This window comes from Helobdella robusta (genome assembly GCF_000326865.2).
Source record: "Helobdella robusta unplaced genomic scaffold HELROscaffold_28, whole genome shotgun sequence".
In the NCBI taxonomy this organism is placed as follows: Eukaryota; Metazoa; Annelida; class Clitellata; order Rhynchobdellida; family Glossiphoniidae; genus Helobdella; species Helobdella robusta.
This window is the reverse complement of record NW_008704435.1, coordinates 650,995-678,771: the sequence shown is the minus strand read 5'-3', so window position 1 is coordinate 678,771 and position 27,777 is coordinate 650,995. Positions and strand designations below refer to the sequence as shown.

General features: G+C 33.2%; 2 protein-coding genes across 2 annotated transcripts in view; both read right to left on the bottom strand.

The window, feature by feature from the left end:
- Positions 1-13,535, bottom strand: part of HELRODRAFT_80768 (hypothetical protein) — a gene marked incomplete at both ends in the record, with an annotated part of 41,682 nt that extends 28,147 nt beyond the window's left edge. The window contains 18 exons of the mRNA XM_009020468.1: positions 10-249; positions 1,194-1,274; positions 1,996-2,183; positions 2,251-2,541; positions 2,597-2,772; positions 3,273-3,480; positions 3,607-3,758; positions 3,826-4,055; positions 4,121-4,186; positions 4,554-4,817; positions 9,020-9,115; positions 9,378-9,579; positions 9,641-9,942; positions 11,505-11,603; positions 11,666-11,759; positions 11,864-12,029; positions 12,610-12,796; positions 13,365-13,535. Coding sequence (XP_009018716.1) covers positions 10-249; positions 1,194-1,274; positions 1,996-2,183; positions 2,251-2,541; positions 2,597-2,772; positions 3,273-3,480; positions 3,607-3,758; positions 3,826-4,055; positions 4,121-4,186; positions 4,554-4,817; positions 9,020-9,115; positions 9,378-9,579; positions 9,641-9,942; positions 11,505-11,603; positions 11,666-11,759; positions 11,864-12,029; positions 12,610-12,796; positions 13,365-13,535 — 3,213 coding nt within the window. The remainder of the gene's footprint in view (positions 1-9; positions 250-1,193; positions 1,275-1,995; positions 2,184-2,250; positions 2,542-2,596; positions 2,773-3,272; positions 3,481-3,606; positions 3,759-3,825; positions 4,056-4,120; positions 4,187-4,553; positions 4,818-9,019; positions 9,116-9,377; positions 9,580-9,640; positions 9,943-11,504; positions 11,604-11,665; positions 11,760-11,863; positions 12,030-12,609; positions 12,797-13,364) is intronic.
- Positions 13,536-17,021: 3,486 nt separating this feature from the next.
- HELRODRAFT_112383 (hypothetical protein) overlaps positions 17,022-27,777 on the bottom strand; it is an 18,873-nt gene continuing 8,117 nt past the window's right edge. Inside the window, exons 9-20 of the mRNA XM_009020467.1 lie at positions 24,564-24,626; positions 24,230-24,293; positions 24,052-24,143; positions 23,615-23,674; positions 23,175-23,235; positions 21,931-22,079; positions 21,350-21,389; positions 20,493-20,579; positions 20,276-20,412; positions 20,128-20,195; positions 17,241-17,598; positions 17,022-17,202 (exon numbers count right to left, since the gene is read on the bottom strand). Of these exons, the coding sequence (XP_009018715.1) occupies positions 17,439-17,598; positions 20,128-20,195; positions 20,276-20,412; positions 20,493-20,579; positions 21,350-21,389; positions 21,931-22,079; positions 23,175-23,235; positions 23,615-23,674; positions 24,052-24,143; positions 24,230-24,293; positions 24,564-24,626 (981 nt within the window). The 3' untranslated portion in view covers positions 17,022-17,202; positions 17,241-17,438. The remainder of the gene's footprint in view (positions 17,203-17,240; positions 17,599-20,127; positions 20,196-20,275; positions 20,413-20,492; positions 20,580-21,349; positions 21,390-21,930; positions 22,080-23,174; positions 23,236-23,614; positions 23,675-24,051; positions 24,144-24,229; positions 24,294-24,563; positions 24,627-27,777) is intronic.

Here is a 27,777-nt window from a genome sequence, read left to right as displayed (position 1 = left end):
AAACTTTACTTTTATAGTTTTTATGTCTTCCAGATCTAAAATAGCATGATTGAGTCTTTTTTGCATAACTGTAAAATATTTGTGCAAATCGTCCATATCTCTGCTGCAGTGTTGGTTCAAACTCCTGCCGTAAGCATATTTCCACTCCTTACATTCCATCAACAAGCCCAACTTCAATGAATCGGTGATGAGATGTAAGGGTCCAATTTTGAAACTTGATTCGATTTCGTTTATTTTTTCTTCCAAGATCTTAGATCAATTCATTTTTTAAAAAAATATTGTGAAGAAAATATTATTATCAACTCAGAAAACTATTTATTTCTGAATCAAATCGTGGCATTTACTATCCTTTTTTTAGTTTTGTTGTTATTTTTATTAAACATTTTTTTAAGCAATCAGTAAATCGATCGATCAATCAATCGATCCGTCAGCCTCAGTCAGTCAGTCAGTCGGTCGGTCGGTCGGTCGGTCGGTCGGTCGGTCGGTCGGTCGGTCGGTCGGTCGGTCGGTCGGTCGGTCGGTCAGTCAGTCAGTCAGTCAGTCAGTCAGTCAGTCAGCCAGTCAGTCAGTCAGTCAGTCAGTCAATCAATCAATCAACCCACCAATCAACCAATCAATCAATCAATAAGCTTCTAAAGCGCTATTTTCGCTATGTTCAACAGCGTTCCTCAGTGAATTTTGCAAAATAATGGATCGTGAGATCCGCTCTGAACTTTGCGATTGATGTAGTTAGAAGAAGAAGTAGAGAGTTCCAGAAAAAAGAACCAAATAAAGCAAATGCAGATTTAGCAAAAGTGTGTTTAACACGAGTTAAGAAAAGGTGAGAACAAGAAAACAATTGTAAACCGGGGGTGTTTAGGTTCAATTGATATATCTGATGAGTACTTAGGAAATATTTTTAATGATGTTAAAATTTGTAATATTTAGAATTTAACGTTACATATGTGAAAACGTAGCATCTACTATCAAATATGTAGATTATTGAGCATATCAGAGATATTTTTGTATAATTTTATAGGAACTACGATGTCACCAGTGAAAAAATAATTTGCACAATGAAAGAATTTAGTTTTAAACTTATTACGATAACATTATGATTGTGATGCCAACTTTATTAGCTTTTAATTATTATTCTTATTGTTGTTAATGTTATTGTAAAAAAATATTAGTGTATATAACATAATCAAATGAACCGTATAATGTCTGAAAACGGCTTCGAAATCAGATAGAGATGGTTGTGTCGCCATGAACTCTTTCACGTTCGTCTGAACATCCTATTTATTAACATCGGTTAACATTGTTATTCTGATGTGATTTTTCATGATAATGATTATTGTTATCATTTTTTTACTTTTATTAACAACTTTTTATATTTATTAATAATGCTAATATTTGCTATTATAATTTTGCGTTACATATGTGCTAAAATGAAAAACATCCTCACCAACAGTAAAATTAAAATATCAGCAAAATTAAAACTGCTAGAGTGTTATATTTTTTCTCTGTTCACGTACGGCTCTGAGTCCTAGACAATTTCTAAAGAAATGGAAAAAAGGATTGATGCTGCTGAGATGTGGTTTTTGAAAAGAATTATAAAAATTAGTTGGGCCTCTCATACCTCCAATGAGGGTGTATTAAAACAGTCCGGTTATGAAGAGGAAATTACCAAAAAAAATCCGACGGGGACAGTTAAAGTTTATCGGTCACATCATGCGGAAGGAAGGAATGGAAAATCTAACAACTACTGGAAAGATTGCAAGAAGAAGAGATCGCGGTCAACAACGAATTACATTCGCGAAGTCCTTGTGTCACTCAATGAATATCACCACATTTCAACTACTACAAAGTGTTAAAGATCGATCGGGTTTTGTGGAGGTCGATGGTCGCTAATGTCCTGAAAGGATAAGGCACGAGAAAGAAAAGAAGATGTGCAAACATTGAGTTTAGCGTTGAATAAGGTTAAAAAAAATGCTGAATGAATAATTAATAAATAACCTTCGTCCAAAGCTCGCTGTACACTTCGTATCTTTTTATCAGCTTATCAACTTTACCCTTCAATGTCGTAATAATAGAATTTAAATATGAAACCAGTTTAACTATTTCTTTGTTTTCGGAAACAGCTTTGCTCAATGATTTGTTGCAGTAATCAGTTTGAATTAAATTGTTCATATCTTGTGGAGCTTCTAAACTTGATATATTATCCAACTGCGTTAAAAAATTTTATTTTAAGCTTATTTATATTTATTGAACTTGAAAAAATAAACGATCCAACTTCTGTTAATGAAGCTTCAAGAGAACTTAAGGACAAACACCACTTCGGAATTGATTCCAACATTTTCATAATTTTTTGAATACTTTGGGTGATAACAAGCTGAACATCATCCACACTAGGCACCATAACTACATCTGGAATTTTTAAGACTAAATCAACTTTGAAAATGCAGTTGTCGTTTGCGTGAAGGGAATTAAATGATGATTGGTCATTAGAAAATTCGGCAGTCTGCACATAAGATCTCATGTCTTCCAGAGATTGACGTACACCTTAATTTTTTTAGAAAATTAGTTAACATATTACAACGAAGAAAAAGTAACTCACAATCAACAAATGCTTCAACATTCTTTTGATGGAAATAATCAATCAACATGTTATAATTATTCGTTTCTTTAGATTTGCCATCCGACGTATTCATGGTTTCCAGCTCGGCTTCAGTTAACGGTTTTTTTAATATTTGTAGAATGTGACCTACCGACTTTTCGACAGCTAAAGTGTTCCTTGAAAATAAAGTTGTTTTCAAGATTGAATAAACAAACATCCAACCAACTTTTAACATTTTAAAGGTAATTGAAAAAGCGGATAGGTAAGTCAAAAATCGAAAATACTTAAGGGTCAAACGCACGAAATACGAAAATTTGATCACTGAGCTCTATTAGCCACTCGAAAACTGATTAAATTTCTTATTTTAACAGTTTATTTAATATAACCTAGGGTGTTAAATTCTGACTTTTTCTTAAAATTAGAATTCTAAGAATATTAATAAAATATTTATTTGTATTAATTATATATTTACACATAGGATATGTTTTTCCAAATAACACTTTATGTACATGGAATAGAAAACGTTATGCAACCTGGCGAACATAAAATAATTATCAAACCATTGATCATCCCCCTATCCACCTTAAAAGATTTAAAGTATTATAACATGTACTAAAATGTATATGGATATCTCTATTTATGACAACATACATATATACAACAGAGTTAAGCTAACTTGGCCAGCAGCTGAGAAGCGCTGAAGCACTTATTTTCAACCATCGTTAAAAACTGATTAGGTTGGACGGGGAAGGTGGAAGAAAGGCTGCAGAGTGACACAGACGCTATATCCGCAAGGATTGAATTGATACGAGATTGCAAAATATCTCTCACATACAGAACCATCCACTCCACTTCCTTGATAATATTATCAGCTTTTGACAGATCTTTCAAATTATAAAAAACGGCGTTTAATGCAATCGTTAATTACATTTTTAGATAAAATTTTGATAAGGAAATAAATACAGTAAAAAATAATATAGTTTGAAAATAATGAGAATGAAAAAACTAACACTGATTAATAAGCAATGAGTGCCAGGCATGCACTGTGAAGCCAGGTCGCAAGATGTTATCAATTCTTTTAATATACGGTTTGAAGACTTCGATCAAACATTTAGGAACCAATTCGCATAAAGATTCATAACTCTTTATTACATTTTCTAATCTGCAAAACAAGTTTATCAACTGAAAACTATTTAAACGACTCATTCAGTAAGAAAGTTCATACATACCGGTCTTTGATGCCGCGTATTCTTTTTTGATTGTATAGAACATATATCACTTTATTATTTACTTCAAAAGACATCTTGCGAATCATGTAAGCTTCTCTGAGCGTTGTGTCAATTTTCTGATCGTAGTTAACCATTATTTTATTATTTACTCTATTTTTTCTGAGAAGAGAATTGTTCAGCCCGGCTAAATTGTTGAACGAATTGTCATCCCATGCACGTGATTTTGAGTACTTCGTTGGAGTTTGTGAATGCATAAAATAAAATTTATTCTTAATTCATTATTGATAAGACTAACCAGAAATTCAGCAAGGCTTATGAGCAACTTGTTGTACTTCCTCACCATCACCTTTCCTGCTTCGGTCTGACGTTTAAAAATTAGTACGTTTGATTCAGTCTGGCATTAACAAATTAGAATGTGGATGGAACTCGATTAACATTCATTAAGTTGAACGCTCATTTTTCCGCTTTTTTCCGTTTTACTCCAATTACCCTCTATGCATTTATTCAATTTACGCGTAAAAGAGCCAATGAAAAAATCATCCTTAATCTGTTTTGTGCAAAAGAAGACAATTCAAACACGATGATGTTAGCGAAGAGGATGCGATAACGTAAGATGAATGTTGATTACATGAGGAAACCTCACTCACAAGTATCGGGATGAAAAAATTTTCAAGATGAAAGCTTTTGAACAAAAAGTACACCAAGAAGTTAATATCCAACATGTTCACCTTAATGAGATTCCCTTCCTTTTTGAACAGATCCATCTGAAACGTCACTCGGGAGACGAATTGTTTGCACCAATAAACTTCGCCGGCTGCTCTGGGCATATTTTTTGCAATAGGCGGCTTATTCATATTTTTTTCAAAAATCTCGTTTATATGATCCATGTCTTTCGAGAACATGTCCATAATTGTGAGGAATTTATCGCGAAAATGAAATCCCAGATTTGAAATATTTTCAAACTTGTGCAAACTTGTGATAGCTGGTATTATCTATAAAAAAATCAATCAATAAACCAATCAATAAGTCAATCTAACAAGTTGACTGATTGAGCACATTTGAAATAATTTATTAAAAACTTATTATATTTCAAAAATATCATTAAAAATATTCTATAACTAATTTTATCGTTAATTTTGATTCGTTTATTTGTTATCAACTACGTACCATCGGTTGTCAATATTAACTTTTAAGAATGAGCATCGCGTTGTTCCCTATATACACCTAATAGCCAAATCTTTTTATTATAATCATTCCCCAAGCAAGGCCGTATTTAGGGGGGGGGGGTTTACGGGTTTAACCCCCGAAATTACGAAAATTATAAAAATGAAGCAAAAATTAGGTGTGCGATTTAAAAATATTTATATTTAATAAAGTTTAATCCGTCAACATATGTAGGTTACTCAAACTATGAATCGAACTCATGACTTTCACAGGACGAGACGATGTTTTATACCAAAGATATTCTATAAAGAAGTTATTAAATATAATTTTTTATACTTTGTTTTAAAAAAAAGCGCAATTTCCTTCCATTTTAATATTAGGTAAGGTACTCAAACAAATTAAAGCTATAAAATATTTTTAATTAATTTAAAGAAAAAAAATGTTTAAGCAAAGTAGTTTGATGAAATTTTTTAAGAACAATAATAAAAATATTGACGATAATATTAGTTTTTGTGGCAATGAAAAGGAAGAAAATCGTAAAAGAAAACAATTAGGTTAGTTAGTTCAGTTATGGAGTAGTAAATCTTTTTCTTTTATTATCTAATTAGTTTCGCTAATAAATTTAATACAAATACAAGTATTTAGTTTTAAAATGAACAACTTTTACGCTATATTAAACATTTTTTAACAATTAATTTAATGTATTTTTTCATAAATGAACATTTTAGATATTAAAACGTAATCAAAACTGAAAACAGGTGCAAATGTAGATGAAGCAGTTTTGGATGATCCCCAGCCTTCAGGTTCAGTTCAAACTGCAACCAATCTCCATGATATAGGTAATTATGTAGGAAATTCAATGACGGATCAAGAAAAAGAAATTGTGTTGAAGTCATTGTGGACGCCTCCTAAAACCTACCAATTTCCTGTTGAGCTTAAACGGCGTCTTAAATTTCAAATGCTTTGGCTTGAACGCTTTTCCTGGCTTTCATACTCTGACAAAAAAGAGGGAGCGTTTTGTAAATTTTGCGTTATATTTGGTAGGGAACATGTGGGAAAAGGTGCAAACCAAAAAGTTGGGTTTTTGGTAACAGTATCTTTTGATAAGTGGAAAGATGCCATTAAACAGTTTGAAGCACATGCAAACATTGAATACCACAAAACATCAGTGATAATGGCTGAAAACTTTCTTTCCGTGGTTGAAGGGAGACAAAAATCTGTAACCAAGTTAATCGATTCAGAAATCTTGAGAAAAGCCCAAGAAAATCGTGCGAAATTGATTCTTATTATTGAAACAATAATATTTTGTGGTCGTCAAGAAGTTGCACTAAGAGGTTCGGATGAAGTCGGTCCAGTCTTACACAACAATGTCAATGTTAATGATGGAAATTTCAGGGCTTTGTTGAGATTTCGTGTTTCATCCGGGGATATTATTCTTGAAAATCATCTAAATTCAAATGCTGGAAACGCTTTGTATACTAACCTGGCTATACAGAACTCGATTATAATTCAAGAACAATTAGTAAAAAAGATTAATTCGGCCTGTTCATTTAGCCTCCTTGCCGATGAGACAACCGATGTAGCTAATAATGAGCAACTAATTATTTGTTATCGCTATTTGGATAACAGCATATTAAAAGAGGATTTTATCGAATTTGTTATAGTTAACGATTTAACCGGACGAGGTTTGGCAGCCACTTTGATAGAGAGATTAATGGCATGCGGCATTAACCAACAATTTTTAATAGGTATGAATTTATTTATTTATTTTCTAAACAATTGAATCATATTTCAATATTGTTTTATCAACAACTTCATTCTCACCAGGTCAAGGCTATGATGGAGCTGCAGCAAATGAGTGGAATTTTGAATGGCGTTCGGACTGCTATACAGGAACAGTATCCTCTGGATGTGTATGTACACTGCTCAGCTCATTTTCTTAATCTAGCTCTTTCAAAATCTTGTAATGTCCCAACAATAAGAAATAATTTGAGAACAATAAAAGAAGTGATTGTATTTTTCAACTCATCACCAAAGCGTACACAGATTTTGAAGAACAACATTTTTGAAGATCTACCTTTAATCAAACAAAAGAAATTAATAACTATGTGTGAAACACGATGGGTAGAAAGACATGAGTCTGTGATGGCATTCAAACAACTATATGTAGCATAGTTCACGCTTTGGAAGAGTTGGAATTATCGTCTACTCGTGAAACGTCAACAACAGCACATCAGTTATTATGTACCGTTACGAAAGGTTCGTTTGTGCTAGCAATGAATGTTGCAAATGAGATATTTTTCTATACTATATATCTTTCTAAAACGTTGCAAAAAGTGGATTGTGATTTAGGTGAATGCTGGGCCGCTGTTAAGTTAGTACTTGACAAATTTCATGAAATGCGTTTGAATGCAGAAGAAAATTTCAAAAGTTTGTTCTTGGTTTCCCAAGAAATGCTTCACTCAGTAAATGGCGAAGTCATTACTTTACCAAGGGTAACATCAATACAAACTACTCGTGATAATACTCCAGCAAAATCCACTGAAGAATATTATAAACGAGTGATATTTTTATCTTTTTTAGATCATATCTGCACACAACTAGAAGAAAGATTTATCACTCATGCTGATCTGATATCTTCTTTACAAGTGTTTTTGCCTAACAAATGTTTAAATTCAAAAAAACAATGTGATACGGAAGAAATTCCAATCATGAAATATGTCAAAAAATGTGGAAACTTTTATAGCCCAATACGCATATTAGCAACACTACCAGTTTCAACCGCAACTGCAGAAAGATAATTTTCTTCAATGAAAAGAATCAAATCTTATTTAAGAAACTCAACAAGTGAAAAAAGGTTAAATGGGCTCGCTCTACTGAGCATTCACAAAGAAATCACGGTTAACCATCAAGAAGTTTTGGACAAATTTTCAAAAAGTGGCCGTCGTTGCAATATTGTATTGTGATGAGTTTTTATAATTGACATGGTTTTGTAATATACATTAATTATTAATTATTTTCTTTATTTTATTGAACATTTTTATTTGTAAATTTGAATAAAAATTAAAATAAACGTGATTTAAATCAAAATTTTTAAACCCCCCCCCCGAACATAATTTTTAGATACGGCCTTGTCCCCAAGATTTACAGTCATGTGCTTCCAGTTTTCACTTTCTCTTCCAATAGTTCAGTGCATCTTTTAAAGTAGAAAATTTTATCTTTCAGTCCTACCTTTAACCATATAAATGTTTTCAACTTTTCAATGCTTCCCTTTTCTTTCTTATCACAAAACTTACTAATAATAATCAGGCCACTCCATTCTTCACGGCTGATCTATCTATACTTTGCGCATAATTTTAATATTATGTTTTGTTAATTTTCATTACATTTATTAAGTTTGATGGATTTTACATATCTGTCTAGAAAATACATTTGTCCAACTCAATTAATCTCTTCATGTTACTTATTTGGATTCATAAATTCAAAGCATAAAGCGCATATGATGAACTATTGGATGATATAAACGCACAACAGTGGTTTCTAGTTATTCAATCAAATATAAATTATTGTAGTTAGTTCACTGTTTAAAAAAATCATTGAAGAAGGAGTGGCAGGTGAAAGACTTCGTTTTTCAAATGAATTTTTCTCCATTACTTACACTTACATTTCAATTATTTTACAATTCATTTATCTGACGAGCTTGGCGGGCATGATTCCACATGTGAAACAAAACTTACACACCAATAGCAACGTACTCTCATCTGTTGAGATTCTTTAGTGTCGGTTATACAATTTTCCACGTACAATTTTACGTTCCTTTAATCAACATTAAGCAAGCATTATACGATAAGTTCGATAATAATTTTTCTAGCTGATTTCAAACTCATGTTAGCAATATAAATGAAAAAAATAAATAAAATGAATGAAACTTTTAAAAAAGATGTTAAAAATTCGATTTTATATTTTGAGTGAGTTGGATAACTTCTCACCCACGTACAACAACGAAAAACAAAACCAGCCAGCAGCCTACCTTGATGTTTTTCTTAAACGTCTTGTTGATGAAATCGTTCTTTAAAATAGCTAGCCTTTGCATTTGCTCTTTGAAGTCCGTGTAATCGTGCTGAAACTTGAAAAACATTATTATTTATAACTTATAAATCTACAAACCAAAACTAACATTGTCAGCAGTATACAAATTTTTGAGTTTTTAATCTTAATTTTTTTAATATTAGCAAAATTAAAAGAGATGATGCTGATGAAGAGTTGAGCCGGGATGAATAAGTTGATGATAGCTTAGATCTGTTCAGTGTTTGTGATGAATGCGTTGACACATCGTTGTGTGTGCGTTGATGTGTATGTTTGGGTAATTTTTTAAGACTTGAACTTACATCCTCTTTTCGAAAATCTAAGCAATCATAAGTTTTTTTCTTGATGGTATCCACAGCAACTCTGAAGTAGTCTGACAACTCCTCTGTCCCTTCCATCTTCAGTTGATCCAATCCTGAGTTTTCGTCAATAATGCTAATGATTTCCTGTATTTTTTCTAGCTGTCTGCAAAAGGCGTCAAATTTTCCAAACACATAATTTTCGCTGCAAAATTTTAATTAGGTAAATTATTCAATTCAATGGTTGCTAAAAATTTGAAGTGAACCTTAAATCCAACTTCAAGCATTCAACGTCGTTATCGATTTTTTGTTTTGTTATCCAAAACTGATTGATGTACTCGTTTTTGAGAAGTTTGCAGTAATTTATTCGCTTGTTGAGCTCATCATGCAAGAGGTCCCATATTTTAAGGACATCCTGATACATGTACCTCTTGCAAGTTGCTATCATTTGATTAGTAACTTTAATTAAGAGTGCTGTCAATCGCTGAGGCGTGTTGTAGTAGGAAGAACATTTGTATATGGCCCTCATCAAGCTCATCAGCCGAGTTACTGCTTCTATCATACATTTCTATGAAATCGATGATGCCATGTTCACATTGGTGGGGTTTGTAAAACAAGTTGAAAAATTATTATCATCTTAAAATTAAATAATTTAAATACATTTATAGAGAAACTTGAAAAAATGCATAAATCAAACGAATTTAACGTCGAGCTTATTGTAGATCAAAAAGAACCAGTACGTAGGTTGCAACACATTTGATAGGCCAACTAATTTTTTTCTTTAAATTTTAAATTTAGCCATCTTTTCTATTATTTATCGATTACACAAAAAACATTTCTATCTCATTCTCTATGTTTCATTCTCTGACATATTCATGGCTCAACAATTTTTCTTCTCTTCTTGTTTTCCACTTCTAGGCTCATCACATGCAAATTCTCTTGTAATTTTCGAAATAAAAACAAACTTAAGTTTGTGCCGCGCAATTATTAGGCTTGCCTGAAATAATTCAATTATCTTTTGTCAATAAGCTCGAAACAATTCGTGCCCATTTGCAGAGCATACTTTTCAATTATTATGCATACGATGAGATGCTGGGAGTGTTCAAGTCATTATTTAAATCTGATGCTTTCCATGCGTATAGCTCACGTATCACGTAGTCCTGAAGGGATCAAAAGACGCCGTGCTGTGTTTGCTGTTTACGACATCAATTCCAAGGTTTGTCTAGATAGACCAGGGGTGGGTAAAATACGGCCTGCGGGGTCTTGTACGTATTTTGAATAAAGAACGAAAAATGGCATTATAAGCAAGAAGAAATAAAGGTCGTCAGCCACAAACGGTCAACATTTCAACATTTTAGAAAATCCCTCCCTCCCGGTCAAACATTTGAAAAATAAATTTTATAGTTATATATAAGAGTAGAATAGTTTTAAATGCGGCCCTGACAACAAAAGCTTTGCCCACTCCTGATCTAAACAGAGACGCATTCAATTTAAATATGATTATGAGTGTGAGATATATATGCATTGTATTTATAATATAACAATTCATAATCACCAGCTATCAAAGAATTGAATATTTTTAACAATTTTCAGTTTAAACAAATCAGGGTTAAGGAAAGAATATGAAAACATTAAATTCACTTTGAAAGCATAAATATGTTAAGGCGGAAAGAGTATTACGAATGTTCTTCATCTATAACTTAGTTTAAACGTTACAGTTGCTGGACAGGACGGCTGGTAATTATGTTATTGGTACCATTAAAATATTGATCTATTTACAGATTTATACATAAAATTTTCAGTTTTGTTTTGTGGCTTTGTACAATAAAAAAAGGCGTGCAATTTCAGTTCATTTATAAAATTCTTTAAAATTTGTGTACGCTCGAGAGGTAGAATTGGCAAATTCCATGATGAGCAAAATATTGAAGACATTTTGAGGTTGGTGGGAAAGAAGATCATCTCTCATTATTTATTATTTCTGCCTGTACGTTCTCCTTATTTTTATTTCAACGTACAGATCAAAACATTCATTTAATAACAATGTTTCTAACTGCTAATGTTAAAATGTTCCTAACTGGTCAAAAACTTATTGAGAAAATTAAAAAATTTAATGGAAATTTAGTGACTAACCGGATTTTGCTGTATGAGCATTTTAAAAGTGCGTTCCAGCGTAGACAAATATTTGACATTGTCTTTGGCTTCATTTGAAGCATCAGTGATCCTAGAATCCTGTTTATTTTAAATGTCACAACGGCACATGCTACAAGTTCTATAAAAATAAACATCCTCACAATTTCCCTCCACTTGGTAACAGTTTTTGACTTGACGTACTGCAAAGTTATAACCAATCCACGGCACTTAGGACTCCTGATCTTTTCTAGTATTCTTGATTTTAATAAATTTGTTTATTCAGAAAATATCTAATTTGAATTTACAAACATTGATCATTATTTAAAATATACGATAAAGGCAGAGCTAAAACATATCACATTTGGAATTTCGCCATTCTGTTTTTCCAATAGACGAGTTCAACACTTGGTCCTGTGTCGTCTGCCTCCCTCCTTATCTGCTCACTTTCCACGAGAATAATTTTCACTCTCTGACACCACAGCTGCAGCAATTCTTCCATCAACTTTATAGTTTCTTCATTTTTACCTTGGTGTAGGGTTTTCAGAACTTTGTATAGGAAGGATTTTTAAGAAACCATTTAAAGTGATACAAGTGATAGTAACGGTATAACAAAGTTGAGATGTGATAACATTAATTGTAGTGATATTATTGTTAACAACACGATGGAAAGTTGATGAGCTCAAATTTAAAATCTCTATTTAGCTTTGGTTGTACTGTTCATTAAACATTTTGAACGTTTCTTCAGTTATGTGCAATTGGGCATATATGTATATATTTTTATTTAATTTTCGCTATATCATTTTTCTTTCTCAGATGGATAAATGTCGGTTTTAAAAAATTATATGGTATTTCGACACATCTTGTCAGTTGATCTATTTTGAGACTTCGACGTAACAATTTGAATTAAGTTGGCTTGTTTTTTTTATTTTAATACGTGAGAGACATTATTAAAGTTGAACATCCAATAATTGTTAAGAAAATTTTGTTTTGTAAAAAGATTAAAGTTTTAAGATGTAGTTGTGTAGTTAAAATATTGCTAAATGATTTGAAGTAACGAAAATAATAAAAAATAATAAAAGAATGGCTATAAAGAAACAACAAATACTGGCGTTGATGTATTCAGAGGCAGACTTCATGGTCTCCAACATTGAGGAGCAGGCGTTCTCAGGGAAGGTGACTTCAGCGTTCAGAGATTTCTTCGAGTTAGCCATGCTGGTAACACACTTGTCAACTGATTCTAAAAAGTTGGCCTTCACGTTCACTTTTTTATCGATTACATCGTTTCCCCATTTCTTTGAAAATGTTGAATAATATATAAATGCATTAAAATAATTAATATATACTCGTGTGCATTTTTAAAAACTTATACTAACATATATGTAAATGTATTAATAAATGAATAAATATATTATATATGTGTATATATAAATAGATGTGTGTTTGTGCGTGTGTTAGTGTGTGCGTTTTCTCAAATCTTAGAAACTTGGTGAACGGCAGCATAAACGAGTAAGAAAACACGAAAAAGAGCGACGTGTTCATCAGTTCGACAGAAGGTCAAAGGAGGCTGATTGGAGGCTTTTATTCGAGGTACTGAAAACATTCTAGCCTTAAATGAATCTTCATCAAAGATCATTTGATTTATTTCTTTCAACAAGGCAGTCGATTACAACATAAAGCTTTTGCTCAAGTCCTTGCCGTGTTGTATCATTAGAACAACACCGACAGTAAATTATGACAACTTAAATTTTTAAACTCGCTGAACAGTTTGTCAGTAAAATGAACATTATTCAATATTGAATGTAAACTGTGCATTACATTTACATAATCTAATGTAATCATAATAGAATAATAACTGCCCACTTCTTGAAGCTTCATGTAAGCGCTGAAGACATGTGATGTGATTTTTTCAAAGCCATGCAAAAAACTTTCTGAACTTTCAACTTGCATGAAGTTGACGTCATTTGATATCGTGTCGATGGTTATTGCTTTCTTGTTGCTTGATCTCAAAAAAACAAAACACATTCCCGTCAGCACCTTTAAAGCACATTCAACTCAAGTTAACGTTGAGACGGTTCAATTTAGCGAGGGCTTCGGTTACTAAAAAGTATGAACTAACGTCTTGTAGGCCGTCAGTTATGAAAATTTTCTTGACCATTGCGGGTGGGTGAACATAGGAATCCAATTTCTAAATTCATAAAACAATTTGACAGACTCAAAATAACCATACAATATTTTTATTAATTTTCTAAATAAATATAAAGGCGATTTACTAAAAGTTCAACTATAGTAATTAGTGAACACAAACTCACAAAAGTTTGTTTCTACCTTAAACGCAATTTTTACATTTATGTCCAAGAAAATCAACAGCCAAACTAAGCATGCAAATACATAGTTACTGGCCATAAATAAATCTATTAAATACGTAAACGCATATTTAAAAATATATTATATATATAATTATTTATTTATTTGCATATGTGGCATTTTAGCAATTTGTTAACATCTTTCAGTCTTGGTTCATAGCCTGCAGTCAAATCACATCCGCGAAAATTTATACCGCACACCAAAAACCGCGGCCGACTACTCAGCTTTAAAAAGTTATAGTGTAAAAAAAGGCTGTCTAAAGCGTATATTCAAAATATAAACTATTCAAATCGTAATAGATTCAAATCAGTCAATCAACCAATTGTGCTTTATAATGAAACGCCAAATAAGACGAAACTAATTCTACAACTCCAAAATGCTAGCAAAATACTCTAAAATAATAAAATAAAACTTACATCTTGATGGTAAAATATGATCTTCTTCCAACCGTTGGGAGCCAAGAACTCCTCCAACGTGTCAAACTTTTTAAAAAATTTGTTTGTGTTATTTCTTGATAAGAAATTGTTAATAAAATAAAAATTTTCAAAAAACATCTTTAACTTTTTCATCGCCGAGAATTTGATCCTCCAGAACAATTGAATCTATTTCGATAGCTGCTGCGAGCTAGAATAACAAAAACGTTTATATTGCTATTGAGAACATCTGGAAGTGATTCGTTGTAGTAACAACAAAGTCACTTGAAATTATAAGGAAATTTAATGTTTATGATACGAGTCAAGCTTCATACCAATGAATTGAATTGAAAACATTGAATAAAATTTTGTATATTTTAACTAATTTTAATAATAGATGCAATTCAATTTTATGATTTTTTATTAATTATAAAAGAACTTAAAACAAATAAATGTCGTTGGAAAAATTTTTGCTAAACTTTCCAAAACATTTAAAACTTTTTTGGGTGAATGTTCTAAAAACTACAAAGTTGAAAAAATAAGAAAAAATTATTACCTTGGAAAATAAATAAAGATATCTAGCATCCAGCTGAAAATAAGATAAAAATATCATATGTATTTCGCTTGAATATATGAACGTAATGTTACCAGGGTTCGTCTATTTTCTTTGATAGCTTTCAATTCTTGCTGGAGTTTCTTGGTTTGATCATTCAAAACTACGTTTGTGGTTTTTCCTCCTTTCTGAAACCAAAAATTTGTTAATATTTCTCATTAGGAACTTTTGGTTCAAAACACTCCAATAGCCATGATTAATCGCATTTTAATTGGAAATATAAAAACGTACTTCAAGCCATTAACCCACCTCAGCGAATCAGCTCAATCGGTAGAAGTGCCATGTCAGATGTCTCGCGCTGTAATTACGCGATGACTGGTTCGAATACATTTTGTCCGAAACTCAAAAACCATCATACGCCATGCACACATAATACGGTGCTTGCGCGTGCATACATAACGTGTAAGTGCGTCTGAACTTATATGTGAGTCTGAACTTATATGTGAGTCTTGCCGTATGGAGAGTACAGCCTCTGTGGCACAACAGTTTAATAATATAAGAGAATGACGTGAAAGAAGTTCCGCGTTTGACAGATCTGCATTACAAAGAATGAAAACGTGATTTAATTTATTTCGTAGACGAAGCTAAAGGAGAGCTTCGTGACTGTTGTTACATCTGCCGGGCATGTTTTGTAGTCATTTCGATACGATACATTTAATAAAAGTGTGGACGTAGGATGCAAAGATGTCCAAAATCATGTAAAAAAAAGTAATAAATGAGAAAATATTTTAATAAAAAATTCGTTATTTCAAAAAAATGTAAACATGTTTATTAAAAATGAAACCACCGTTTTCAGGCCGGTAATCGAACTTCTCCTGTCGGTTGATCTGTTTGATCGAGACCCATCTTAACAACAAAAGGATAATTTGAATTTGAAATAAGAATTCAAATTACTAAACATTTAAAAAATTTGAAAGTGATTTAAAATGAAAGTGCGAAAATATTACTCAAACTTTAAAGTATTTAATTTAAGAAATGTTCACTCGAAATATGACAAAACCTGAAGTGGCATAGTCCTCAGGAGCCAGGTACGAATTTGATTTTGGAGCGTTTCCAGAGTGACTCCAGTTGGGCTCTTTGTCATCCATCTATTCAAACATTCGAACAATTAAGTGGCAACGAGCACTTAGTTGGACAATTGAACGGAATAACGTGGTATGAATATCTAGATGGCTTACAGCTATCAACATCATCAATTATGCATTCATTTTTTCTATTGCTATGGAAATGCATGGAGCTTCCAAATATTGTTTAATAATTTTTTTTCTCTTCTATCGTTTTCATTTTATAGACAGGTACCTATATACGCACACAAAACTAAAATTTCTAGCTCAAAATTTTTCAACTTATCATCCATTCGCCTTTCATTTTATTTCTTCACGTTTTTTGTTCTATTTTTTTTCATATATTAAAATTACATAACTGAGCAAAATATTGCCACACATTTTTGACGACGCTTTTGTGTGTTGTGTTTTTAATCAAATTTCTTGAATAGTGAGCTTTCAAAGAATGTGCATATAGGTGAAAAATAAAAAAAATAACAGACTGAGCCAATGAAAAGGACTTTTTGTTTAACATACAAATTTAGTTGGGATTTCTCATGCATTTTAACGATTTAAATTATCGACACAAAACTTTTGATATCGACAGCGTAATTGCGAAAACTTTACAGGTATTAATTTTTTGCATTTATAAAAATGCAGGCACTCTGCTCATCTCATTCACACTTTAATTATCTAAAATATTTCCAAAGTTCCATTAATTCTCTTTTGACCTAATAAAATGAAATGTTAACATAACAAATAGCGTGTATACAGTGGCGAATACAGACAACTTTGACGGCGGGGCCAAGATTTTGAAAAATATTTGACGACCGGGGAAGGTAATTTTAAAAAAAGTTGACGATGAGAGGCTAACTTTTCTGCCAATGGACTAAAAACGTCAATTTTCCCGTCAAAAACACTACTTTTTCCGTTAAAACAACGACCATCACTAATTTTTAACACAAATAACGCTCAAAACCAGATGGAAGCCAGTGCCCCACCAGATCCGCCACTGCGCCTGTGCGTATAAAATCGATGAATGCAGGAAACAAAAAATTTGATGTTGAGTTATCGAGCTAAGTCGAAATCAAAAATATACCTTGTTTTGGAATTGAAAATAAGCAGATAAGTGTCTATCAAAGTTTATTCGTCCCCAAATTGTTTTAATAGTGCTAAATTAATATAACGACTCTTTTTTTTAGATACGTTTGTTTTAAACAATGAATCTTCAACAGGCTTATATGCAAATGGCTTTAATTCTGCATTTGAATATTAAGGAATCAAATTACAAGGAAATTAGGACAATGATGCAATAAGTTCCTTGTTCTATTTTCAAACAAAAGTCACACACACACACACACACACACACACACACACACACACACACACACACACACACACACACATATATATATATATACATATATTACGACTAAGTCAACAAACGAAAACATTTTGCCATAAAACAATAGTGAAAAAATAATTTTGAGATTGAATGTTATTATAAAGCGTATGTCTTGCTGGTCTGTTTAATGGCGTTATAAATGAAGAGATTGTTGATGGGGATAAACTGATGAGTGATGAGCTTGATGGCCTCTTGTGCTGTGATGCCTCCCATGTAAGCAGCCACGGCATGAACTTCACTGGCCCCAAATCTACAACTGCAACAAATTTGTTTCAAATTTATATCGAACGTTTAAAGAAAGGAAAACAGGAGTTTACAAATTGATGCATATCAGAGCAAAAACAAGAAAGATGTATCAACCAGTTCTGAAACGGCAACCTACTTTGAATATAATCCAATAAAACTGTTCAAAAACATTCAATATCTTTGAAAAACTTAACATCTATTTACACCAGGCTTCAAATACAGCCAATGGCTACTACATTTGCTCTTTAAAATTTTCAAGATTGCAGTTTAAATAAATTGCCTTTAAAAAAAATCTTAAAAAATGTTTTTATAAATGTATAGAGAAAACTACTTTTTTTATTTTAATATTCATATGGACAAATGGACTTTAGTTTGCGTCCATCAAACATTCGCCAAGTTACGCTAAAAGCATTAAATTTATAAATTTCATTAAAAGCAGAAAATACGGCATATCAATCAATCAATCTTCGTTTAGCGTCCAGAGACCCAGTTTCCCGAGGTAGGACGTTGTTTTCTTTGCCATCAATTTTTTGCGCCAAATTAGACGATCAGTTGTATCCATTTCATATAAGTTTAGAGCTTTCATGTCTTGCTCGATTGTTTGTGACCAGGACTTCTTTAAACGGCCTTTGGAACGTGTGCCAGGTACCTTAACATCTGCAAGAGAAGTTATTTCCACTTCGTTTGACATGACCAAACCACCGCAGACGGTGTTGTCGGCGTTCGTCCTTTATATCATTTAAACCAGCACGACGCAGGATTTCGGTAGATTTGATGTGGTCCTTCAGACTAATTCGTTGCATCCATCGGAGCATTTTCATGTCGGTTCGTTGTAGTTGTTGTTCCAGTTTGGTTGTCATTGGCCATGTTTCTGCACCATATAACAACACCGGAAGTATCACAGATTTATAAAGTCTTGATCGTAGTGGTAGTGGGATGTCACGCCGCATCAATATAGAGGCAAGGAAATGCCATTTATTCCAGGCTGCACGTATGCCTGCTCGAACGGCAGCTTCAGCTGTTTCAGTACAATCCAGAACATCCCCTAGATATTGAAACGATTACCTTAATGGCTTCAAAAACATTGCTATTTCGTATTTGTTGTTGTGGATTGATGCAAGCAGGACAAACAAAATTGGACACTTTAGATAAAGTACCAATTATTTTTGAACAACGTTTGTGACACCACTGGTTACACTTCTGACACTTGATTGAATTGTTACCAACACCAGCTTTACAAACTGAACAGGGCCATCGTCCAAGAGCTGTGGATTGGATGGGTTCACCAGTGTTCATTGCTTTGGTTTTGCTGATGTTGACTTTGAATCCATGATCGGCGAGTCTGGTGTTCCAATCTTCAAACATCTGTGCTGCATTCTGCTCAGACGTGGCTGATAAAACGATATCATCAGCATATATTAGATTCCAAATGTCACCAGTGCGTATCGGTTTTGTGATTTCTTCCATCACAGTTATAAATAACAGTAGACTAAGAATCGAGCCTTGGTGAACTCCAACGCCGATGTCAAATGCATCTGTGTTTTCAACCGTTGTGCTGACAAAAGTCTTAGTATTCGTATACATTTCCATCACAAGTCGAACAAGATATTCTGGAATGAGTTAGTTGTCGACGTAGACTCCACCTGATTGCTTCACGGGGAACTCGATCAAATGCTTTTTCAAAGTCTACAAAAATGTGTGATAGTTGCTGATGCTTTGCGAGGTACTTCTCTTGCAGTTGCCGAAGGATGTGAATTGCATCAATTATTGATTTCCCCGCTAGGAAACCAAATTGATAATTTCCGATTGTGATGCACGACGTTAATCTTCTCTCATTGATTTTCGCGTCAATTTTCAGGGAATGTTCTAAAAGACGTATACCCCGACAACAGTTCAATGGATCACCTTTGCCTTTATATAGCGGAACCGTCATGCTATAGTTCCATTCAGTCAGCATTGAGCAATTTCTCCAGATTTCACAGCAAAGTTGTAGTAACGTTTGGATACCTGCAGTACCAGATGCTTTGGTAATGTCATTGGTGATTCAAGAGTGCCCTGCTGCCTTTCCATCCTTCATAGCTTTCCGAGCTTCTGTAAGCTCCTCTAGTGATGTCTGGAATCGGACCTTCGATGGATGGAGCGTCAAAGTTGACGCTCAAATAGAAAAGACAGCATATAATATTTAAATCTAAATCTAATAGTTCAGTAAGCACTGTGAGCTGGAGCTTTGTTGGTACATGAGTATTCGAATCAACGATGTGTAAACAAATAGTTCTGGGTCTTAGTGCCAAACCCAACAACAATACGAGAAACGGAAACATTTTTATTATAAATTTAGTTTACTTTTAAATTTTGATAAATTTTTGTTTTTAGAGCAAATTATTTGGTTTGATTCGTTTAACTTTTGTTAAAAAAATTCACATAATGTGAACCAATAATTTGCTTCCAGGCCACAGTCTTAAGTAATTTTTAGTATTGACCGGCTAAATAAAAAGCATTAAGGTGATAGAATCAGGAAAAAAGATTTAAAAGAACAAACAATTCATGTATGTAGTCATCTGAAATGTTCGGAATGTTCAATTCTTGACAGATCTTGGTAACTTGCATCTGAAATGCAAATAAAATATCGATGTTAACAAAAAAAGTAACAAATTACAAAAATGGAAACACGAATAAAACGTTGAGACCTTAAAAAGAGAAACGTCATCGAGCGAATCATCAAAAGAGCCTGGATACCTTCTGTGATCTACGTAGAAGGAATCAGCTGCCCTGGTCATCACGTAGTACAACACTTCATCATCGTCACTGTCGGCCAACGTACTTACTATTTTCACACGGTGGCAACAATTTTTAGTTGAATAATTTTGTCAACTCAATAAAAAGTAACGAAAAAATGCAAGTAACCTATTTGAAAAAGCCCAGCATCCTGTGGTTCGTACTCGCAAGCCAGTGACCTCGTTCTCATCAATCGTAAATTGCTTGCATTCTTACCTGTCACCGATTTCATACAAATTTTCATCGCTTGTGGCATAAAGAAAGCAAGAGGGGGAATTTGAAATAAAATGAAAATATAAAGAATACCAAATGAATAAAATCATAATGAAAAATCAGAAAAAGTTGGAAAAGACTGGAAAAAAACCTGTTACTATGATTAGTTAAGTAACTTGAAGTTCAACTAAGCAACAAAATTATTGGAGAATGATTTGAAATGTTGCGTAATTTAAGTGTTGAGACAAGGCGAGTTGAAAAACAATGGAGGAAAAGATCAGACGAAGAGATGTGGAGTTGTGACGAATACCGGGAAGTAGACTGGCTCTTATTAGGTTGGAAAAACTGAATCTGTACAAGATTTGAGAGCGCGGTTATAACATTAAGGCAAAAGAAGTTGTCACAAAAAGGGTAAGAGCGACAAACTTGAACCCAATCAGCCGATCACGAACACATTAGTTTACTGTTATATCTCGTTAAACGATGAAACGAAATGAGCTGTCTTGACTGGTAACAGAAAGTTTCAAATTATTTTTTATTATGACAACAATCTTGACAACCTATTGGAAAAAGTCGACAATAAAAAAATATAAGTAGATCAACCGGGAAATTGAAAACTTTTGAAAAAATGATAAAGATGTATAAATGTAAAAAAGAAGATGATGCCATAACGGTGATGATGCTACAATGGTGATGGTGAAAAATGTTGTAATGAGACAATAACGAAAAATGACATTAATGACATTATTTGGTAATGAAAATAAAAAACCCACAGAATAACGAAACATCTTCCTCCGTTATGCAATCATCGGGCTAAATAGCGTAATAAAATTTTAATAAATTATTTATTTGAATTTGATCATTTTGCTTCAGCAGACAAAGTTAGTAAAGATGAAAAACGTTAGATTCACCTTAGCGGGAGAGGAGGTAGGACTTGGGTTGGTTGGTCTTTTAACATTCAGAGGTTCATCCTGGTACAGATATATTTAAAAATTAAACCCATTTATTTATTTATTCATTCATTTATTTATTCATTCATTAGTTAAATGTAAATTTATAGGAAAATAAGTTTTAAAAAAACATTCAAAGTAGAAAACGCATTCGTGAGTGTGGTTGAAATTAGTTGCAGTGCAATCGAAGTTGCCCTAAGTCGGTTGTTATAACTCTTGTAGTTTAGCAGGCATAAAAGAAAACATTGAAACAAAAGACCAATGTTTAAAAAACGCCGTTCATTGCTTTAATTGTTTTCATCAAACATCTTTTAAATGTTGATTTCATAATTTGTTTAATGAATTAAATTATTTAAATCCAGAGCCATCAGCGCTGAAAGGACGAAATGCAGTACAAAACAAACCCTTCCAATATTTTGAAGGAGTTCCGAGAGATGGGTTGACAGGCACTGCTGGTCGAGTTGTGCCTGGTCTCTGTACACCTGCTGCAGTTTAATGTAACTCTCCGTGTCTGAAGTCATGTCGGGGATAGTCCCTCGCACTGGAAAGTTCCCTGCCAACCATCGTTTCCCATTGAAAACAAGCACATTATTATCAAATTGTCAAAAATCGTTATATATGTTTACGCATACGAGTTTGCATTATCACCAACGCCTAAACAAAAAACTTGAATCCGGGAGCCTAATCCAGGCGTTTGACAAAAATATCCCTTTTTGTTAATAAGTTAATACAATTTAACCAAAGACCATCCCTACGTTTCAAATGTCATTTGTGTTTTGAGACGAGTGCCACCAAGTACCACATCTATAGCGAACAAACACGCACGCATGCGCACACACACACACACATGGACACACACACACACACACACACACACACATAACATTCAATGGCGGATCCAGAATTTGCAAGTGGTGAGAAGAAAAACATTAGTCTTTTAGTTCTAATTCTCAATAAAAGTAAATATATACAAATTTGTTTTAAATAACATAAAAAAAACTGGTGACAAGTTATTCATTTATAATTTTTTCGTTTTAGATATCTTAGTCGAACCGAATCTTTCAACTCATCTACTCCGAATTTCATTTTCACTACAAAGATCACTCGTCAAAGTGACACATTTTATCCTTCGAAGCATTTGAAAAGAATCGTTTCTCTAAAATATTAAACTCCATTTTTATTCTGTCCTTCATATCGCTATACTATACAACAGCATCTGTCCTTATTATTCTGTCCTTCATATCACTATACTATACAACAGTATCACTCAAACACCTGCTCATACAGTGAACACCAAATTTTTGCCTTTCTCCTTTTTCCAAATTTTCTTTAATATACTTTATCCTTTCAGTCTTTACAACTTTTCCTCACAAGCAACCTTTAAGCACTGTTTGAAGAACTTGTGCAAAGGCCATCATTACATCTCGCAACTGAAATAAAATTTACCAATTTAGGTCAGAAACTTAACGCTATTTTCCCTTCCTTTAAACATGGTTTCACTTTATGAACGTTTACGAAGTTATCGACGATAATGGTAATTGAACATAATTGAAAATAATAGTGACCACAAAACTTGTGAACATGAATGATGTTGATCTAATAATACTGATTTCCAAATAATTGATAACGGGAACGGAACAGTTCTCACCTTTTCCTTCGCAATCCACAAAACTCTTCAACGCTCTCAACAGTATCCAGAATGGTTTGCTCTGAATGAAAAACATGAACGTAATTAGGCAAAATAATATTACAGATAATACAAAAACTCGCGCACTAGCATACATTGTGGTGTGGGCTACCTACCAGGCACGTGATCGGTGGCCTGAAGGGTCATATGCAAGGAGAATGGAAACCATCATTAGATGAGCAACTTCGCAAACATTTGCACAGATTGTGCATGTAATATATTAAAAATTGATTAAAACTGCGATAGTAAGCACGCTACGAAAGTTTTTTTGTGATGCGCATGGTTGAATATTTTTCAACCTGACTTATAATTTGCACGATATTTAAAAAATCTATTATCTTTTCGGTAACATTTTGTAACAACTTCTAAACAACAACGGAAACAATGAAAAGTTTTCTAACATCAGAGTGAATATTCAAACAGTTTTCATCGTCAAACAGTTTCAAAAGTTCCTGGGGTATCTGAAATGAAAAAAAGAAGTGAATGGATTGCAGTTCAATGAATAAATATTTATATATGTGATTTATTTGTGAATGAAAATAAACTTAATGAAGGCTGTTCAGTTTAATGTAAGGTCCCATGATTAGGAAGCATTGATTAACTTATAAAATTCAACATTGGCATATTGGCAATTAGTTATGAAATTTCCGCTTGATAATTAACTAAAAAATTATTCTATTTAATCAACAATAAGAGAGAATTGTTGGAGACAGCAATAACTGCATAATGATAACAACAATGACAGAAATGAATGATCATAACGGAAATTATGATGATGATTTTAAAGACAGACAGACAGACAGAGAAAGATAACAAACAAATAAACAACGTTGCTCACAGCAGTTGGTAGGAGTGCAGTGTTGACATTTTTGCAAGCTTCATCGAAGTTCTCCTCTTCTTCAAACGACCCATCAGACCTCCTTAACCGTCCTGCAAAATTATCAAACCATCATCAATCCTTATGTCATCAGCTTGCTCAGTGTTGTGAAAATATCTCAAACAACTTCAAAACTTACCATTCTTTATCATCATCTTTATTTCATTCTTCTCTGAATAAGTTGTAGGAAACTTGCCCCCATGCTGTTTGATGAAATGCAATTGTTTGACAAAACTGATCATTGAGTTGCCAACCAGATAAATGAAATGATATGTTAGACATGAATAAGTTTGTGGCCGACTGAAAATTTTGAAAAAAAACACTAAAACTGTGTGACTGTGCGTGATTAATTACCAAAAACTTTCTTTACATCGTATTACAAGACGAACATATGAACATTAAAAAAATATATAAATGCATTTTTTTAAATACTAAAAAGTATTAAAGGGTGATGAAAAACTAAATGAACGTACATTGTCCATCCATGTTTGTAGGTACTTGAATATAATGACCAACCAGGGTACGTGGCTGTGTTCCTAGGTAGAGAGAACAATGCAACGAATCTATTATTTGTTTTCTATCAAAACTGCTAAAAACTTATGTAAGAACATCAAAAAATTATTAACTAATTCCGTAATAAAATAATAATCTTTATCCTTTCATATTCTTATAATCCAAGTTGTTTCCATTTCGCAACCACATATACAACTCTGTCCTCTTCGCCGCCAACGACATAAATATCATTACCGGCACCAAATAGCAACGCATCGATTTGATTCCGTGTAGATTTCAATTCACTGCATCATTCAAAGGTACCTCGGCGCCTGTTCAACTCAACTCATTAGAGATTTGAAGGAGCATTAGTTTAAGAGAGCCTCTCCTCTGTCTACCCTGCATCACCTCATAACATGCTCTTAAAGTACATAACATAACATAACACAAAGAAACATACAAGCAAGCCAGCAAAGAAAGAAAGAAAAAAAAGAAAAATAAAGAAAGAAAAAAAAGGAAGAAGGAAGGAACAAAGGAAGGGAGGAAGGAAGGAACGAACAAATATATAAACATACAAACAAACATACAAGCAAACGAAACGAAACGAAATTTTATTTGCTTCTCAAAATTAAAAATTAAAAGAAAGCAGGATGACCATAATTTATAAAAAATTCATCTAGTATGGCCACAGTATGTAGTATGTATATCTAGTATGTATATCACCTAAACAGAAATGTTCTATGTTCGTACAAAAGTTATTCAGCAAATAATAAAAATATTCCCAAATGATCTATGAGAGGCATGTTAGATGTTAGTTGTTAGCAAATTAACGAACTCAACTATGTTAGCAAAACAGGTGTTAGTTGTTAGTACGATGGTTCACGGTTTATATATAACAATGTTTGGTATCTATCCAGAAAAACACGGGATAGACATTACATAGTTATCTATATATTTAAGCAACATATAGAACGACATGAATAGTAAATCTCACAGTAAATAAATATATAAAAACTATATACTGATGTCTGTGGATTTTTTCAAGTGAGTAAATTAGATGCGACTTTTCCAATGAGATCAATCAATAAAGCAATCAACCAATTCCTCAATCAAGAAATCAATATAATAATTAGAAATTTAAAGCGATAGATAATAAAATAAATAAATAAAAATTGTACAAATACATCCGCTCGTTTAGCGATCAGCAACAGTTAACATTCAATGTCATTATTCAACAAATAAATTTTCAATTTATTTTTAAAATTTGCTTCATTAATTTTATTGAATGGAAAACTATGTTTTAAAATAACATTCCAAATTCTTGGCCCTTTACAAATGATATGAAAAAAAGAATGAATGTTTTTGATTTATTTGCTAATATATTATATTGACGTCTGGAATTATTTATCGGAATAAAAAAATTATTGAAAATAGAAGGAAGTTTGTTAGAAAGTTGACAAAATTGGCTGTAAAATATAAATTTAATTTATCAAAATCTAAATTATTAGTTAATTTGAACAGTTGAGGTGTGTGAGCATCTTTTCAAGAAAGCGTGATGATCCTCATTGCTCTTTTCATCAGAACTTTTACAGACATGGTAGTTGATGGGTAAGCACTGGCTCAAATGACGTTGCAGTATGATACATGGAGCAGACAGATGGCGTTATAAAGAAGATTTAAACATTTTTTTGGGAGATAAAACTTTATCCTATTTATTATTCCTAATGATCTGGCCAACTTGGTTGAAATGTGATTGACGTGGGGTTTAAAAGTTAGTTTCTGATCTAAGAGGACACTCAAAAATTTTACTATTTTGCTCTCGACTATTTGTTGATTGTTAATTGTGATTTTGAACGGTTCTTTATAGTTTAAACACTGCACTGGACCGAAGACGATCATTTAGGTTTTTGAAGTATTCAGTGCTAATTTATTGTCGTTGAACCATTTGACGACGTTTTTTAATTCAACATTTGTTCGGTCAACAACACCATCGATGCTAGTTCCGCTACCAAAAATGTTGGTGTCATCTGCGAAGCAAACATAATCAAAGTAGTTTGATGCATTTGGTAAATCGTTGATAAACAAGATGAAAAGTAGTGGTCCCAAGATACTTCCTTGTGGGACTCCAACACCATTATGTTGTAATGTTGAATTTTTATTTCCCCAGCTGACAAACTGCTTTCTTTCAGACAAATAACTTTCAAACCATTTCAAAGTCGTTCCTCTTATGCCATAGTGTTCAAGCTTACCCAACAGGATGGAATGATCAATACAATCAAAAGCTTTCGACAGATCTAGACATGTTCCTACGATGAATTGTTTTTTCTCCGCAAGCTTTCCAATTTTCCTTACGAGTTCTTTTATTGCCAGTTCTGTTGAATGTTTCTCTCGAAACTCGAACTGGTAACATGATAGAATATTATTTTTCTCTAGAAACGATATTAGTCGTTTATGCATAATTTTTTCAATTATTTTCGAAAATGCAGGAACTAATGAGATGGGTCGAAAATTAGAAACATCATTATTTCCGGTTACTTTCTGTAACGGTATGATTTTAGATGTTTTGAAGCATCTAGGAAAAATGTCCTGGTTATGACATTAAACTGACCCTCACTGCCTTGTGAGTGATGTTGGATCATCAAAGGCTAGGCCCACCGCTTATAACTGTGGTTGCGTAAGGAAGGGCGTCCTGTGTAAAAACTAGCCAAATAATAAATGCTTATGATGATGACGGAAAAAACAATGGCCCTCAGTATCCGGCAGAAGAGGGTGCGAAGAATCTCCGGAGACCCAGTCGATGGGGTTGTGGTGCAAGGCCCTGTGGATGGTCTGGCTACTGGCACCCCACTCTATAGTGTGGCGGTGCAAGGCACTATAGATGGAAGGACTACTTGTAGACCAAGGGGTTGGAGGTTTGGTACCTGGAATGTAGGCACGTTGACAGGAAGAAGTTTGGAAGTGGTGGAGGAGCTGCAGAGGAGAATGGTTGACGTGGCTGCATTACAGGAGGTCAGATGGAAGGGTGAGGGTACAAGGTTTGTGGGGGCTAAAGGTGGAAGATATAAGTTGTGGTGGAAGGGGGATGATGGTACGGGAGGAGTTGGTGTGATGGTAAGAGAAGAGTTGGTGGAGAAGGTGTTGGAAGTGAGGCGGAGAAGCAATGGGGTAATTGTGGTGGTGATGGTGTTGAAAAGT